This window comes from Motacilla alba, chromosome 6, assembly GCF_015832195.1.
Source record: "Motacilla alba alba isolate MOTALB_02 chromosome 6, Motacilla_alba_V1.0_pri, whole genome shotgun sequence".
Lineage (NCBI taxonomy): Eukaryota > Metazoa > Chordata > Aves > Passeriformes > Motacillidae > Motacilla > Motacilla alba.
This window is the reverse complement of record NC_052021.1, coordinates 2475962-2490618: the sequence shown is the minus strand read 5'-3', so window position 1 is coordinate 2490618 and position 14657 is coordinate 2475962. Positions and strand designations below refer to the sequence as shown.

The 14657-nt window shown below is 54.2% G+C and overlaps 1 protein-coding gene across 3 annotated transcripts in view; it reads left to right on the top strand.

Annotated features, from left to right (window-relative positions):
• Positions 1 to 3586: 3586 nt before the first annotated feature.
• The window catches only part of UNC5B (unc-5 netrin receptor B), a 57377-nt gene continuing 46306 nt past the window's right edge, over positions 3587 to 14657 (top strand). For all 3 annotated transcript variants that reach the window (XM_038141063.1, XM_038141061.1, XM_038141064.1), the window contains exon 1: positions 3587 to 3765. In XM_038141063.1, coding sequence (XP_037996991.1) covers positions 3669 to 3765 — 97 coding nt within the window. In that variant the 5' untranslated portion in view covers positions 3587 to 3668. The remainder of the gene's footprint in view (positions 3766 to 14657) is intronic.

The following is a 14657-nucleotide window of genomic DNA, read 5'->3' as shown; positions in this document are numbered from 1 at the left end:
CTTTGCCTTAATGATAGTTTGTCATGTCATATTTTTCTCAAATGGCGCAATGGGGGTAAGTGAACCCTTCATTTGCATGGCTTTAATTCGTATTTTGAATACCAGACTGCCTTAAACGCTGCCCGGTTTAACCCTCCCGCTCTCGCTTGTTTTCCACACTCTGCTTCCCAAAGCAGGCACTTTGAAACTGCACTCATCTGGCCTGATCCAGCTGGAAAACACCTTTTTGTCCTGCTTTTTTTTCCCCTGAGCTCTTACCCCTAGTGCCAGCACTGCTAGGTTTGCATCAGGTGCATCCCTTCTCCAGGCTCTTCCCTTACAGCTTCACTCCCTCTACAGCAATTGGAAATTAGATTTTTTTTTCCTGCTCTTCAGCCTTTTCCGGCACGTCCCACTGCTCTGTAAATACTGGCTGAAGTGCAGCCGACTGTGGGATGCTCGAGGTAGCACTCAAGGCAGCTGCACCACCACTGATGTGCAGGTGGCCCAAGCAGCGTGCCACGAGTTTTTCCTGGTTTTTGGGGGTGCCTCTGGCTGAGGGGGAGGGTGGGAGAAGCAGCTTGAGCAGTGGCGGGTCTGATTTTAAAATATACTGTGAAAGGGAGTAACATCCTTAACTTAAGATCGATCTTTCCTTGCGTAATTAAACTTGACACAATAGGTCATGTACACAGAGCCAAGGATCTTGAATTCTGGAGGCTCAGAAGATGCCTTGGGAAGGTGAGGAACCCACTGTTCCCATGCCTCCACTGGAATCCAAAGATTATTTGAGGATGATCCCATAAATGTGCCTGGCACAGCTTTTTGAGTACGGTTTGGGATTGACCAAACATCTGCTGGCCCACCAACCAAACAGGTGGAAAACGGTTTCTCAGGGGTTGTGTTGGACAAACATATGATATCCAAACCTGAAGCATTCACTAAAGTCACCCAAACATTCCTTTTAGGTTGGCTAGCTGGCAAGAGCTCATGACAGCTCTGGAAGATTCTCCAAGGGGGCTTTTCATTTTTTTGGGTGGCAGTTTGCATGCAACACCCCAACTGAGCAGCCTCTGCCTCTGCAGTTGGTTTTTTAGTGGAGCTTCTTCAGCCTGCGTCACTGGTTCTTGTTCTTCATCTGTGACACCAAAGTTGTCACCTTTGGGCCAGTTTGTAATTACCTCCAGAATCGCAGGGTGATTCAGTTTACCTGTACGGGTGCGCTGTGGTAAGAGCAATCCACTTGCTCCATGTAGCAGTGGTGGCATGGGGGTGGGAGGAACCTTGCCTTTGAACATCCACCCCAGCACCGCTAGTCAGGGTGCCAGGAGGAGTTGTGCTTCTGTACCAATCACCTCTGAGGCAGCTTGGACTCCTTCATAGGCAGCCAAAATTTCCTTATCTGTTGGAGTGTAGTTGGCTTCAGACCCTCTGTAGCTTCGACTCCAAAATCCCAGTGGTCAGCCTCGAGTCTCCCCAGGCACCTTCTGCCACAGGCTCCAGGACAAACCATGGCTCCCGGCTGCAGAGTAGAGCATGTTCCTCACCTCTGGTCCTGTCCTGACCGGGCCAAGGGCTACTGCATGAGCGATCTCCTGCTTAACCTGGGAAAAGTCTTGTTGCTGCTCAGGGCCCCAGTGGAAATCGTTCTTCTTGTGGGTGACCAGGTGAAGAGGGCTCACGATCTGGCTGTACTCAGGAGTGTGCATTCTCCAAAAGCCTATGGCACCTAGGAAAGCTTGTGTCTCCTTATTGGTTGGTGGAGACATAGCTGTGATATTTTTGATGACATCCGTAGGAATCTGACGTTGTCCATCTTGTTACTTTACTCCTAGGAACTGAATCTCACGAGATGGTCCCTTAACTTTGCTCTTTTTGATGGTGAAACCAGCTCCCAGGAGGATTTGGATGATTTTCTCTCCTTTCTCAAACACTTCTGTGGCCGTGTTCCCGCACACAATGATGTCATCAATATACTGGAGGTGTTCTGGAGCCTCACCCTTTTCTAGCGCAGTTTGGATCAGTCCGTGGCAGATGGTAGGGCTGCCAGGGTTTGCTCTCGCTCTGAAGGCTCGGAGCAGGCTGAGCCCTGGGAGCAAGCCCGTGGCTGGAGCAGCTCGCCGAGCCCGGAGAGCTCCGGTGCCAAACCCACGGCCCCGGCTGCACCGGGCTGGCAGCGAGGCACAGGCTGTAATTACTGCCAGGGCGCCTTCCCCCCACTGCCCTAGCCCGAGGAGCTGAGCAGCTGCCAGCAATTAAAACTAGTTAGCAGTTCCCAGGATGTTTTAACCATTTCTAGGCAGCCGTGGCAGCCCCTCCTTCCTCAGTGGAAAAGAACGGGTCCTGTTGGCACTCTGATGGCACAGACACTGCTGCAGCATGTGGCTTTGCTGAGCTTGGGGGTCTCTCTCCCCCTCCAAAAAAAGTATTGCTGAGTCCTTTTGGCCTCCCCCACCTTTCTCCACTGAGGCAGGGTGGGGTTTAAACCCATTCTGAGGAGGGACTGGAAAATCACAGCCCCACCAAAGCCTGCAAAGCTGGGAGGTTGTTTACAATTCTTTACAAGGACGGAGATTTGGGAGTATCATGGAACGGTTTGGGCTGGAAGGGACTTTGAAGATCATTCAGTTGCAACCCCTTGCCACAGGCAGGGACACCTTCCACTGTCCCAGGCTGCTCCAAGTCCTGTCCAGCCTGGGTTTGGACACTTCCAGGGATCCAGGGGCAGCCACAGCTTCTCTGGGCACCCTGTGCCAGGCCCTGCCCATTCTCACAGGGAAAAAATTCCTTCTCACATCTCTAAATCTCTCTTCTTTCAGCTGAACACCATTCCCTCTGTCCTTGTACTATCTGCCCCAGTAAAAACTCACTCTCCATCCTTTTTATTAGTCCCCCTTAAACCCAAAAGGCCACATATCAAGAAGCAGTTGCAGGATACCTCCCTCAGTGTGTGAATTTCATCTTTTATTACTTGTGTGTGTCTGCATCTGTTATTTTTATGCTCCTGCAGGTACATTCTGCAGCCTGGATTTTAATGCCCATTTTTGGGGGGGAGGTGAGAGGAGGGGTACAAGAAAGGTGGAAAGAGACTTTTAAAAAAGAGCATGTAGTAGTAATAGGACAAGTGGGAATGGCTTCAACCTGAAACAGGGCAGGGTTAGATGGGGATATTACAAGGGAATTGCTCCGTGTGAGGGTGAGAAGGCCCTGGCACAGGCTGCCCGAAGAAGCTGTGGCTGCCCGATCCCTGAAAGTGTCCAAGGCCAGGTTGGACGGGGCCGAGAGGAAGGAGATGATCTCGCAGTCCCTTCCAACCCGGCGCTGTGCCAGGAGCGCGGCAGGACGCCGCTTTCACGCCTTACAGAATTTCCGCGGGGGGCTCGGGGGGGGTCCCGGCTCCGCTGGCGTTGCGCGGCTCCCCCTGGTGCCCGCCGTTCCCGCTGCACAGCGGCTCCCATCCATCCACGCATCCACGCGTTCCCCGGGATGCCTGCGCTGGCCCCGCGCATCCCGGGCTGGGCCGGGCGGGGCGCGGCTGAGCCCGGGCGCAGCTGATGGCAGAGCCCGCCCCGGGCCCGCCCCGGCCCGCCCCGGCCCGCCCCGCCCGGCGCCGGGCAGCCCGGCAGTGTGGCGAGGCGGGCGGGCAGCGCTCCGCTCCCGGTGCCGCTGCCGATCCCGCTGCCGCCGCCATGCCGCCGCCCGGCCCCCGCCGCCTCTCCCTCCTCCTCCTCCTCCTCTCCTTCTTCCTCCCCGCGCTGCTGCTCCGCCGGGCGCTGGCCGCCGCAGGTAAGGGGGACACAACTTTGGGGGGCTGTGGGGTGGGCGGCATGCCCCCAGAAAAGTTCACTGCGGTTGAGGTGCCCGGCCTTGGGACGCCGAGTTGGTGGTTTTATTTCTTTTTTTCTGTAATATAAAGGTGGAGGGGTTGGCCGGGGGGATGCTCCCGGCGAGGATGATGCTGGCAGCGCCCTCCGCGCCGGGGGGATGCTCCGCTCCGGGGGGCATGGTGTTCTGGGTGGGTGCGGGCTGGCAGCGCTCCACGCTCCGCGGGGCATGCTCCGCGGGGGATGCTCCGCGGGGATACGGGCTGGCAGCGCTCCCCGCTCCGATGCTCCGCGGGGATACGGGCTGGCAGCGCTCCCCGCTCCGGGGGGATGCTCCGGGGGATGCGAGCTGCCAGCGCCGCTCCCTGCCCTCCTCGCCGTGCCGCTTCCTTATATTTCTCTCTCTCTGTATATAGATATATATATTTATTTATTTTTCTTGGCAAAAGCTAAACAAACCCAGCCCTGTTTGTAGTAGCGCCGGCTGTGATTCCCCGGCAGGTCAAATAAGTAACTATTCAGCCTGGATTTTTTAATATATGTATTTTTTTTTTACTGATTATTATTAAATCTACATTTTCATAAGCTGAGCGATTGATGGCCGGGCAGCCGAGTGGTCTTTTCCTATGGCTGTTCAAAGTTTCCTGTGCGCAGCCCAATCTTGTGATTGAGATGCACTTAAATCCAGCCCTTCCGTTAGCAATCACTGCCACAGACGAGAAACAGAGGCACGTCTCTCCTGCTGCCCTCTCTCGTTAGGACTCCTGTGATCAAACTCAGCCTTTCCTCCGTATATTCCCCCCCACACGCACTCCACAACTCCTGGACATCCTCAGCACTTTGTCCTTTGTCATCCTCCGGCGGTGGCACAGCACAGCCGCCCGCGTTTATTCTCCGCGTGTAAAAAGATGCTCTCGAGTGTAGAGCTCAGGAGGGCAGCCCTGTAAAGTTTGACGGTTTTTTGGAGGCTGGCAGAGACCATAGCCGTGTTGGGCAAGGTCGTTATCCCGCCGGGAATTCGGGATCTGTCGCTCCCCGCAGCTCCCGGCGAGGGTTTGAGGACGCGTCGCGAAGCACAGATCGCTCTTGTTAAGGAGTTGAAAGCGTCTCCTGACGAGCTGATTTTCTAGGAAAATGAACCAAGCCTTCTTTTCTGAAGCGTAATTAAGGTGACGAGGAATTTTAGGGAGGGAGTCTAATTAGATTAATATTTTTTCCGCCTCCGCCACACAAAGATCCAGTGTATTTCGGCAAATGGGAAACAGGAATGGCACTATTGACTTATCCAGGGGCCTGGACCTTGCTGCAGCAGCGTCCTCCAGCCAGAAGGAACTCTCTCCCTCGGTGGGAAGGGAGAGGTTTGAGAGCTGGCAGCTCCTGCTTGGCTGGGAGTGCTGCCGTGGGGATGGGCAGCGAGGGGCCCGGGGGCTCTGCACAGCACCGGGGGTTTGGGAAGGCTGGATTAGCCAGGCTGGATTAGCCAGGCTGCTGTGGGTTAGGGTGCAGCCAAGCCTTCCGTGGATGCTGAGGGGAACTGGGGGGGATATCACTGTGTTCGTGCCTGGCTCTGTCCTCTTAATTTTGTGCGAGCCAAGTTCATGCAGGGGTTGAAATAAAACTGGGCAGGAGGGAGGGAGGAAGGGAGGGAGGGAATGAAGAAGAAAAAAAACAAGTTAAACCTGACCCACCTGGCTCAGTTTGAGTCTGGGGAGCTCTCTCAAGGCACTATGTTGCTAATCTGGCATATGTACGTGTGTGTATAATAAAGTTTTTAGCTGGAGAGCTATAATTAGTGATTCTCCAGGAGAGTTGTGTAGTGGTGGCATGTGATGGTGCAGAGGAGGGAGCTGAGATGGGTGCTCAGCCGGGGTGATCATCCACTCCCTTCCCCATCCTTGCCTGGTTTTTAGGGAGAGGCAGAATTGTTTTCACCCATAATTGTTTTCACCCAGAAAACAATTTTCTCTTTCAATAACAAAGAATGCACATGTTGTTTGTGTCGGGTTTTGCAGTGCGGGGGTAGAAGTGTGGTTTTGCATGGGGGTTTGAGACCCAGAAAGCATCTGGTCCACTCATCCATTCCCAGGAGCACTCCTGGGGGAACCCAGCTCCCAGCCTGTCCCTGAGCCTGGGGCTTTACCTGCCAGGCTGCTCTCCAGGCTTCATCCTGCTCCTCTGGGTAGGAAAACAATTTGGGGTGGGGATTTGGAGCTTGCTTGAGGGTCTTTCCCCGTGGGGCTGCACAGAGGCTGTAGGAGAGTGGCTGAAATCCAGAGGGTGACGCTGGAGGTGGGGACTCGGCTGACAAAGGTGTTTTTGGACAGCTGTCATCCTGCTGAAGGAGCATCCTGCCATCCTTCTGCCCTGCCAGCAGCAGGAAAACACCCAGGGACAGGGGGTGGAGGGGGGATAGCAGCACTGCTGTCCCCCAGCAGCATGAGGACATGGGTGGCAGGAGGCTGCCTGCCTGCTGCTGCCAGCGTGAGCAGATGGCTGGGGAAAAAATGCTCCAGGACCTGTTGCCTACCAAATCCTGCCCTTTGGAAGTGGAGGCTTGAGGACAGGGGCGTGTGGAAGGATCTGCTTGGGGGTTTTCTATCTCCTTCTCCTTCAGCTGCTTTGTTGTGGAGCCCTCCCTCTCTCCCTCAGAAGCCGGTGCTCTCTGTGCGTGGTAGCAGCAGAGGGAAATACTGAAACAACAACAAAAAAAGGAGAGACATGGAAAAACACTACTTTAGAGGGGGCAGAATCGCTTGGAAATGGTAGTTGTGGGGGGCAGGGAGGAAATCCAGCTTGCATTTACTCTGCTTAGAAAGCAAAAGCTGACCCTGTAAGGAGCTTGGAGGGTTCAGCTGTGTCCTTCATCTCTGTACGGTCCCCTGGGTCCCTGGGGTGCTGGTTCCCTTTCCATCCCTGTCCTAGTCCAAGAGGAATTATATATATAAAAATATGTAAGAAGCAGATCTGTATTTTGGGGCAGTTAAACGAGCCAAGATGCTGCAAGGAGCTCTGCTTCCCTTCCATTCCCAGCTGCGGCATCCCCATGGCTTTCTCCCTCCCATTGGGATAATCCTGGCAGCCCTGTGGGGTTTTGGGAGAGTCCTGAGCTGGGCTTTGCTGGGCAAAGCCAGGCTGGCAGGCCAGTGCCAGGCCAGGAATGCTGTGAGGTGTGGATGGAGTGGGCTGTGTGGAGTCTGAGGAGTTCATTACAGCAGATGTTGGTGCCATAAAGCCACAGGTTCCTGCTGTTTCCTATTCATTTATATCTTCCCGGCTTTAGCGATGCTAATGTGAGTGAAAACATTTCCTAGGGGGGCTGTGGGGGGGGGAGATAAATCATCAGCCCATTCCCTCTGCCCCCTTCCTGCCATCCCACCCATGGGAAGGGGGGATTAACAGGGGTGCAAGGAATGCCTGAGCCGCTCAGTGGCTGCCATCAGCTCCTCCGTGGCAGTTGGAGGCCCACTGGCTCCAATTTTGGTTTTCCATAATCTGCAAAGCTGTAATTTGCTGTAATCAGTTGTATTGTGCAAGCCACCCCTGCCTGTGAGTCAGAGCACGGTGGCACGGAGCTGACACAGCCCTGGCCCTTGGGATGCTAGGCTCTGTGCAGGGGATCTGGGTCTGCTGAACACTTCCAGGAGTCTTATCCCTCTTGGAAGTGTTCAAGGCCAGGTGGGATTGGGTCCTGGTCCAGTGCAAGGTGTCCCTGCCCTTGGCAGTAGGGCTGGAACGAGATGAACTTTAAGGTCCCGCCAACCCAAACCAGTGTGTGACTCCCTTCTGTTCACCTTGGGCTGAAGGGAGCCTGGGCAATCCCTCCCTGGCTCTGCCAGAGCTCAGGACCTTAAAGAAGCATCGTGTGAGCTGTATCTCCCAAAAGCAGAGCCTTTGTGGTGAACCAGCAGCTTCTGAGTGATGCCTCCCCTCACATTAGGCCGGAGAAAATCCTGGCTGTGACCTGCAGTGGGGCTGCACTAGGCTGGGAATTCACCCTGGGCTGAAGGGAGCCTGGGTGATCCTTCCCTGGCTCTGCCAGAGCTCAGGACCTTAAGGAGGCATTGTGTGAGCTGTATGTCCACAAAGCAGAGCCTTTGTGGTGTCCCAGAATCAGTGAACCAGCAGCTTCTGAGTGATGCCTCCCCTCACATTAGGCCGGAGAAAATCCTGTGTGACCTGCAGTGGGGCTGCACTAGGCCTGGGAATTCACCCTGGGCTGAAGGGAGCCTGGGCGATCCTTCCCTGGCTCTGCCAGAGCTTAAGGAAGCATTGTGTGAGCTGTATCCCCCAAAAGCAGAGCCTTTGTGGTGAACCAGCAGCTTCTGAGGGAATGTGTCCCCTCACACTAGGCCAGAGAAAATCCTGGCTGGGAACTCACCCTGGGCTGAAGGGAGCCTGGGTGATCTTCCCCTCTGCCCGAGCTTAAGGAGGCGTTGTGTGAGCTGTATCTCCCAAAAGCAGAGCCCTTGTGGTGTCCCAGAGTCAGTGAAACAGCAGCTTCTGAGTGATGTCTCCCCTCACATTAGGCTGGAGAAAATCCTGTGTGGCCTGCACTGGGGCTGCACCAGGGCTGGGAATTGAGCAGCTTTGGCTTGGGAGAGGCAGAGAAAGCCCAGAGAAAAGCGCAGAAAGCTGCTCTGATGTCTGGCTTCACACCAGACATTCATTAAACAAGTAAGAATTTGGCCATCGATCCCCAGCAGAGAGGGGCTGAACCAGGAGGAGAGAAGACACCGAGGCCTCCACGGGATGCTCCAGCCAGGCGGGCAAGGGAAGGGGCCTGGCAAAGCCCACGGGAAGGTGGGAAGCAGAGCTCACACGCCAGACAAACACATTTTCTGCCTCTCAGGCTGTAGGACACCCTGCCCGTGCTGAGCATGGTGGTGAGGTCCCTCCCCGGGACTCTCTCGGTGGCAGCCCGGAGGCCCCTGGCTGGCTGAGCCCTCCCTGGGAGCTGCCTCTCCTGTCCCGCAGCCCTGCAGCCTTGGCTGCCGCTCCTTTTTACTCAGTAAAAATCTCAGTTCAGGGCTGTGGGGGCTCGCTGGGCTCCCTGCACGCAGGGTGATGCTGTTCCTCAGGGTCCCAGCTGGGGCAAAGCGTTTCTGCCCCCCTTGGGGAGCAGAGCCCCGGGACGGGGCAGCCCGCAGAGCAAAGCATCCCAAAGGCTGCAGCGCCGAGAATTATTTTTGAAGCCTCCTGGTTTTTCGGAGGCCTGACTCACGGCATAGGAATGCGCTGGGCTGGCAGCCCCAGACCTGCTTCTCGGCGAGGGGAAGAGCTGCTGCTGCTGCTGTCTCCTCCTCCTCCTCCTCCGGAGCCCGTTCCCCATCCCAAACCGCTGGGCTGAGCTGGTAGCAGCCACGTGTTTGCTGAGCTTGGATTTTTAGGGGATTTTTTTTTTCCATCCCTCTCATATTTGCTTTCTTTTTTTTTTTTTTTTTTTTCTTTTTTTTTTAAAGGGGCTCAACCCCAGGGTTGTTTGTTTTTTTTTTTTTTATTTATTTTTATGGGGCTCAGCACCTCTGCTGAGGGAAAGGCAGAGATCAAACGTCAGCCAGGCTGGGAAAAGCTGGGTAAAGCCACGCTGGAAAACGAGGAAAGGGAAGGGAAGCAGGAATTATTTAGCACAGGGCTTGCTCCAGCGTGTCCTGCACTCTGCCTTTAATCTCCTGCGAGTCCCTCCCTGCCTCAGCCCGGGTCTCCTCTGCTCCCTCTGCCTGGGGTGGCTTCTCCCACTCTTAGGGAGGCTGTTCCCAGTTCCAGAGGGCTCCCCCAGACCCACACAGGTGTGGTGTAGCTGGGTCAGGTTTGTAGTGAAACACCTGGGCTGGTGGGGAACGCCTGGGCCTCTTCCCCAGCTGGTGTAACCGGGGTGGGGGGGTTGGAGCTGTAAGCTTTAAACCAAACTCCTGATGGCTGGGGGGGTATCCTGGTCAAGGGACAGTGGTGGCAAGTTTGTGTTTCTGCAGGCAGCCCAGTCTTCCTCCATGGAGAAATTCAGGTGGAGAAAGAGAAGAAGCATGGAAGCAAAGCAAGCCCTGTGTCACCACCATGCTCAGCACGGGCAGGGTGTCCTACAGCCTGAGAGGCAGAAAATGTGTTTGTCTGGCGTGTGAGCTCTGCTTCCCACCTTCCCATGGGCTTTGCCAGGCCCCTTCCCTTGCCCGCCTGGCTGGAGCATCCCGTGGAGGCCTCGGTGTCTTCTCTCCTCCTGTTTCAGCTCCTCTCTGCTGGGGATTGATGGCCAAACTCTCACTTGCTTAGTGTAACATCCCCTTTTCAGCTAATTCCTTGCTGCAATGAGGAGGAATTAACAGGTCCCAGGCCTTGGGAATGGCTGTGAAGCCATGTGGGGTACGAGCCCCGGGATGGCAGACATGGCAGTGGCACTGGAGGCCCAAAATTGGCCTGTGCTCATGGCACTCGAGTTTATCCAAGTGAAATATAAATCAGGAGCTGCATCCCACTGTCTGCCATGCACAGCTTGATCTGGATGGATGTGGCTGACAGACTCCCCCAGCATTTAAAAACCAAATGGTTTTGAGCTATTTTCTCCCTTTGGCCTTGCTTGCTGTGCAAGTTTAAGGCAGTGCTGGTGTGTTGTGTTGTTTGTTGTTGTTTTTTATACCCTGGGAGGTGAAGGGTGCGAGTTGAGACACTCACTGCTTATTTTATTACCGAAGAGTAGTAATGTACCTGAAGAAGAAAAGTGAGCAGAGCTTTTCTGTCCTGGAATTCAAGGTCTGGGCTGTCCCTTTCTCCATGGAAGTAAGTCCCTTTGGGAAAGGAAGAAGACCCTATGGATTTGGGGAGCATTTTGTGTAATACCACATACAGCACAGCTGCCCTTGCTTCTCTCCCCAAGTTATTCCCACATCTTTTGGGAATAACAAAGGAGGAGGAAAAGGGCTGGTTTGTACCACGAGTCATCCCTTCCCGGCTGGAATACCCAGGGCTGTGAGCACAGGCTGTCAGTCCAGTTGTGGTGGAGCCAGACACAAAAGTCACATCCCGGCATCTCTCCTGCTTCCGGGGGGTCCTGCCGGTGTGGTTTACTTCAAGACCCCATGAGTAACCTTTGCTCCCCTCCTTCACAAGCCTGCACCCAGTGTGAGAGCTGAGGGATTGTTTCCCTTTGAAAGAGCGTGGAAAATCTCTTTTTGAGACGTTTAATGCCTATTAGATCCATCTGCCTCCCTCTTGAGTGGGGGCTGCTGCAGGAGATCTGCCCAGGACATCCAAGATGGGTTGGCTTGGGGGCTCTCTGGGAATGATGCTGGAGCATCAGCTGAGGATCCCTGCAGGTACAGGATGGTACAGAATGCTAGGAAGAGGTGTGGGGAGTGGAAAAAAGCTTCCGTGGAGGTGGGGAAATGCTCTTGGGGCTGATGTTGCTGCGTGTGACATCATTTTTGGGTGCTTTGTCTTGTGCTAGGGATGAGGTGCAGCACACCTTGATGTGTTGAACCAAAGGCTGTGCAGGTAAAACGTGGTGAGAGGGTTTGAGTGCAGGGTGGGAAATGGGGAGTGCTCCTTCCTGGAAGGCACCATGATGCTCCTCCCTACCAGGCATCCCTCCCTGTTGGAGCTGTATGGAGAAAGACGTGGTGGCTCTTCAGTGATGGGAGGTGAGGGCACAGCTGAGTGAGAGCAAGGTTCCCTGCAGCCAGACTTTGTCTTGCTGTTGCTTTGGGAGCCTTTCCTTTTGTGGAGCTCCTCTCCTCCCTGGGAGCTGCCCCTGGCGTGGAAGTGACCCCTGCTTGCCCCTTCTTGCCACATCAACAGCATTTAAACACCTCTACAGGTCCTATTTAGCCAATAAAATGGGGCAGTTTGGGCTGCCCACCTTTGGGTGGGCTCCTGGGTGTACCTGCCCCTCCTGGGGCGGTGGCAGGATGGAGGGAGGGGACATTTCCAGCCAAATCCAGGCTTCCCTGCCGGGTGGCTCTCAGGGCCGTGAGGCTATTAAAAGGGTTGTGTTGATCTGTGCAGCGTGGGAGTTCTCCTTAGGCAGGAGGTTGCAGAGCCCAGGAATCCCTCAGGACAGATTCCTGGGAGGAGGAACACGCCTGGTACAGTGGTGCTGTCAGCAGTGTCCTCAGAGCTTTCCAGGCTGTCAGGTTTGGGGCACATGTGAGGGCATCCACAGCAGTGGCTGAAGGCACTGGGGTGAAGACTTTGTTTCGCTGACCCTCCAGTGGGCTCCCATGGTGTCTGGGAAACTGCAATTCCTCCTGAGTGCTGGCTGGAAGGCTGGAGCAATTGGGATGAAGGACAATCCCATGGCTGACAAGTTGGTGTTCGGTCAAATCTTGGACTCAGTGATCCTGGAGGTTTTTTTTTAACTTCCATGATTCATACCAGGGCTTTGGAGGGTTTCGTGGAGATGGATGAAGCGAAGTTCTACTGGGTTGATGGGCTGTGCCTCCCTGCCATCTTCAGGGGGTCTGGTTGCCCCTCTTGGGGTCTGTGAGCAGGGGCTGCTCTCCCCCATGGGCTGTCACCATCCTACGCCATCACCCAGCTGCGTTATTGGCTCCATCTGTTTGGGTTGGCTTGGAGAACAGAAGGGAGAGTGTTTTCCAGCAGCCAGAGCGTGGTTGCTATTTAAAACAACCGAAAAAAAAAAAAAAAGGTAGAAAAAAAAATGCGGTCTGCTGCCTGCTTTCCGTCCGTGGAGCTGAACAAGCGTCCCCACCCTCACCTGGAGGGGCATCTCTGAGGGCTTTGCAGGGCCCTGCAAGCCAAGGCAGTAATTAGTGCTGGTCGGCAGGGAGGATCCTGCAGTGTGGCCGTGCTGTCTGCCCTGGGGCCGCTGCTGCCTTTGGGGTGGCTGCTGCCCAGGTGTGGGATCCCAGCACCTCCCTCCACCCCTGTTTATCCCAAACAAGGGGTGCAGCCTTTGCCTCCCCGCTGCCACGGCTGGTTTGGCAGTTGCTGGAGGGTGCTGTGGTGTTCCTGCTCTGGAATATTACTTTTGAAGGTTTTTCTTTCCCCCTTTGACAGATGTGAAATGTAGAGACAGGCTTAAAATGAAAGCATGGCTCCCAGAGTCCAATTACACAGCAATTAAAGGTAATCAGCGGTCTGGGTCTCTGAGCTGGAGAAGGGGTTCATGGAAGGGTTTTCTCAGCCAGCTTATCTTGGAGAAGCTTAAATGTCCTGTCTCTTCTGCTATCTGGACCCTGGCTGGGGGGCATCTTTGCAGAGTGGGTCGAGCGTTGCTGAAAATCTGAATTAGGCTGGGATTAAGCTGTTCCTAGAGCTCCCAGCTCCTCGCTGGGGCTGTGGCATCCCTACCCTGCTCCCTGGGCTCTCCCCTGAGTTCCATCAGTCTGTGTTTTGGGGCTAGGCATTTGATGACGTGGTGTCACTGCGGGGTGCACACTGTCATTCCTGGGGCCACTCTGGGCTGGAGAGAGGAAGAGGAGGTGGCACTTGGGGCTCCCCTGCCAGGTCCATCCAAGCGCGTCCCCCAGGCCTGCAGTTCCTGCCATCCTTCCCCATGTCTTTAGGAGGAGATGCTGACTCAGTTGTGGAAGCAGGCTTTCCTGCAGGATGCCTGATTCCCCTTGTGCATCATTTTGGCTGCTTTTCTGCAGCCAGAGCCTTGCAAGCGCCTCCTCCCGCGCTCCGGCGTCGGCGCTAACGGGATTTGTTACAGGAGAGGGGATTTGGCTGGGGAGCTGCTCAGGTGACTGGGATCCTGAGTGTGATGAAGTGGGGTGTGGGCTGCCAAGGGCTATAAAACTGTTTTCCTCCCCCTTTTCATTCCCTCTTTTCTTTTTTGTTCCATGCGTGTCTCTGCTTAATGGTTTGCTACTGGTGAATGACTCGGTTTGGATTTAAGGACTTAGTGCCTCGTGGCTAATCCCTATCCTGGCTTGTGGATCCTTTGGATACCCTGATATACATAAAATACATATGATATACGTGTGTGTATACATAAAACAAGGCATCAAGGCACTTATTTCATATTTCTAAAGTTTATACACCAAGATAAAAATGCTGGCTGTGCCCAAAGCTGGAAAAGCAAGATCCAAAAGCTGGGAAGAGGGTTGGGTTTTGCTTGGGCTGAGCAGTGACTAACCAGAGCTGAGCTTTTAAAACAAATGCTTGGGATAAACTGGTTATGCAAACTGGGGCGAATTGGGCAGGTTCCTTTGTAGTTTATAGCAAAACCCCGGGAGTCTGGGGCGTGTTGGGGCCGGTCCTGCCGGGGATGGAAAAACCCACACGCCGGCTTTGCAGATGGGGTCGCAGCAGACGGGGAGGGATCCTCAGGGATAAGGAGCAGGGGAAGCCACAGGTTACTGCAGGGCCTCCTCTGTTCAGCTAAAACCTTGAGTAACACCGATCCTAAACAGAGAACAGGTCAAAAATAGATGACTTTTCTTCCTTTTTGAAGTGTGGTTTTTAATACCTGCTAAGAGGAATCCGTGCTGTGTTGTTGTAGGATGTGAAATAAAATGACATGCACGCTGGAATTTCTAAGGTAAAAAAGAGGGAAGTTTAATTTTTGACTTAGACATTTACAAATTTCTAAAAGTGACAGTAGATTGAAAGATGACAGTGTCACCTCTCCAATGACACTGAACAAACCAACAGTCTGTCAAATTTCTCCTCCTTCATAAAAGACTATAAAGCAATAAGTTATTTACGTAAAATACATTAAAAAATTCGCTACGAAAGTATAAACATCAGAAGGCTTAAAAGAACTTAAAAAAACCAAAACAACAGTGCTGTGCTGGGCTCCAAGAAGCTGTTGGGCTTGCTGGTCCTGTGCTGCTGAAATTCACCGATTCAGAGGATTTGGGGTTGTTTTTGCCTCGGACACGCAGGCGTGCCAGCAAT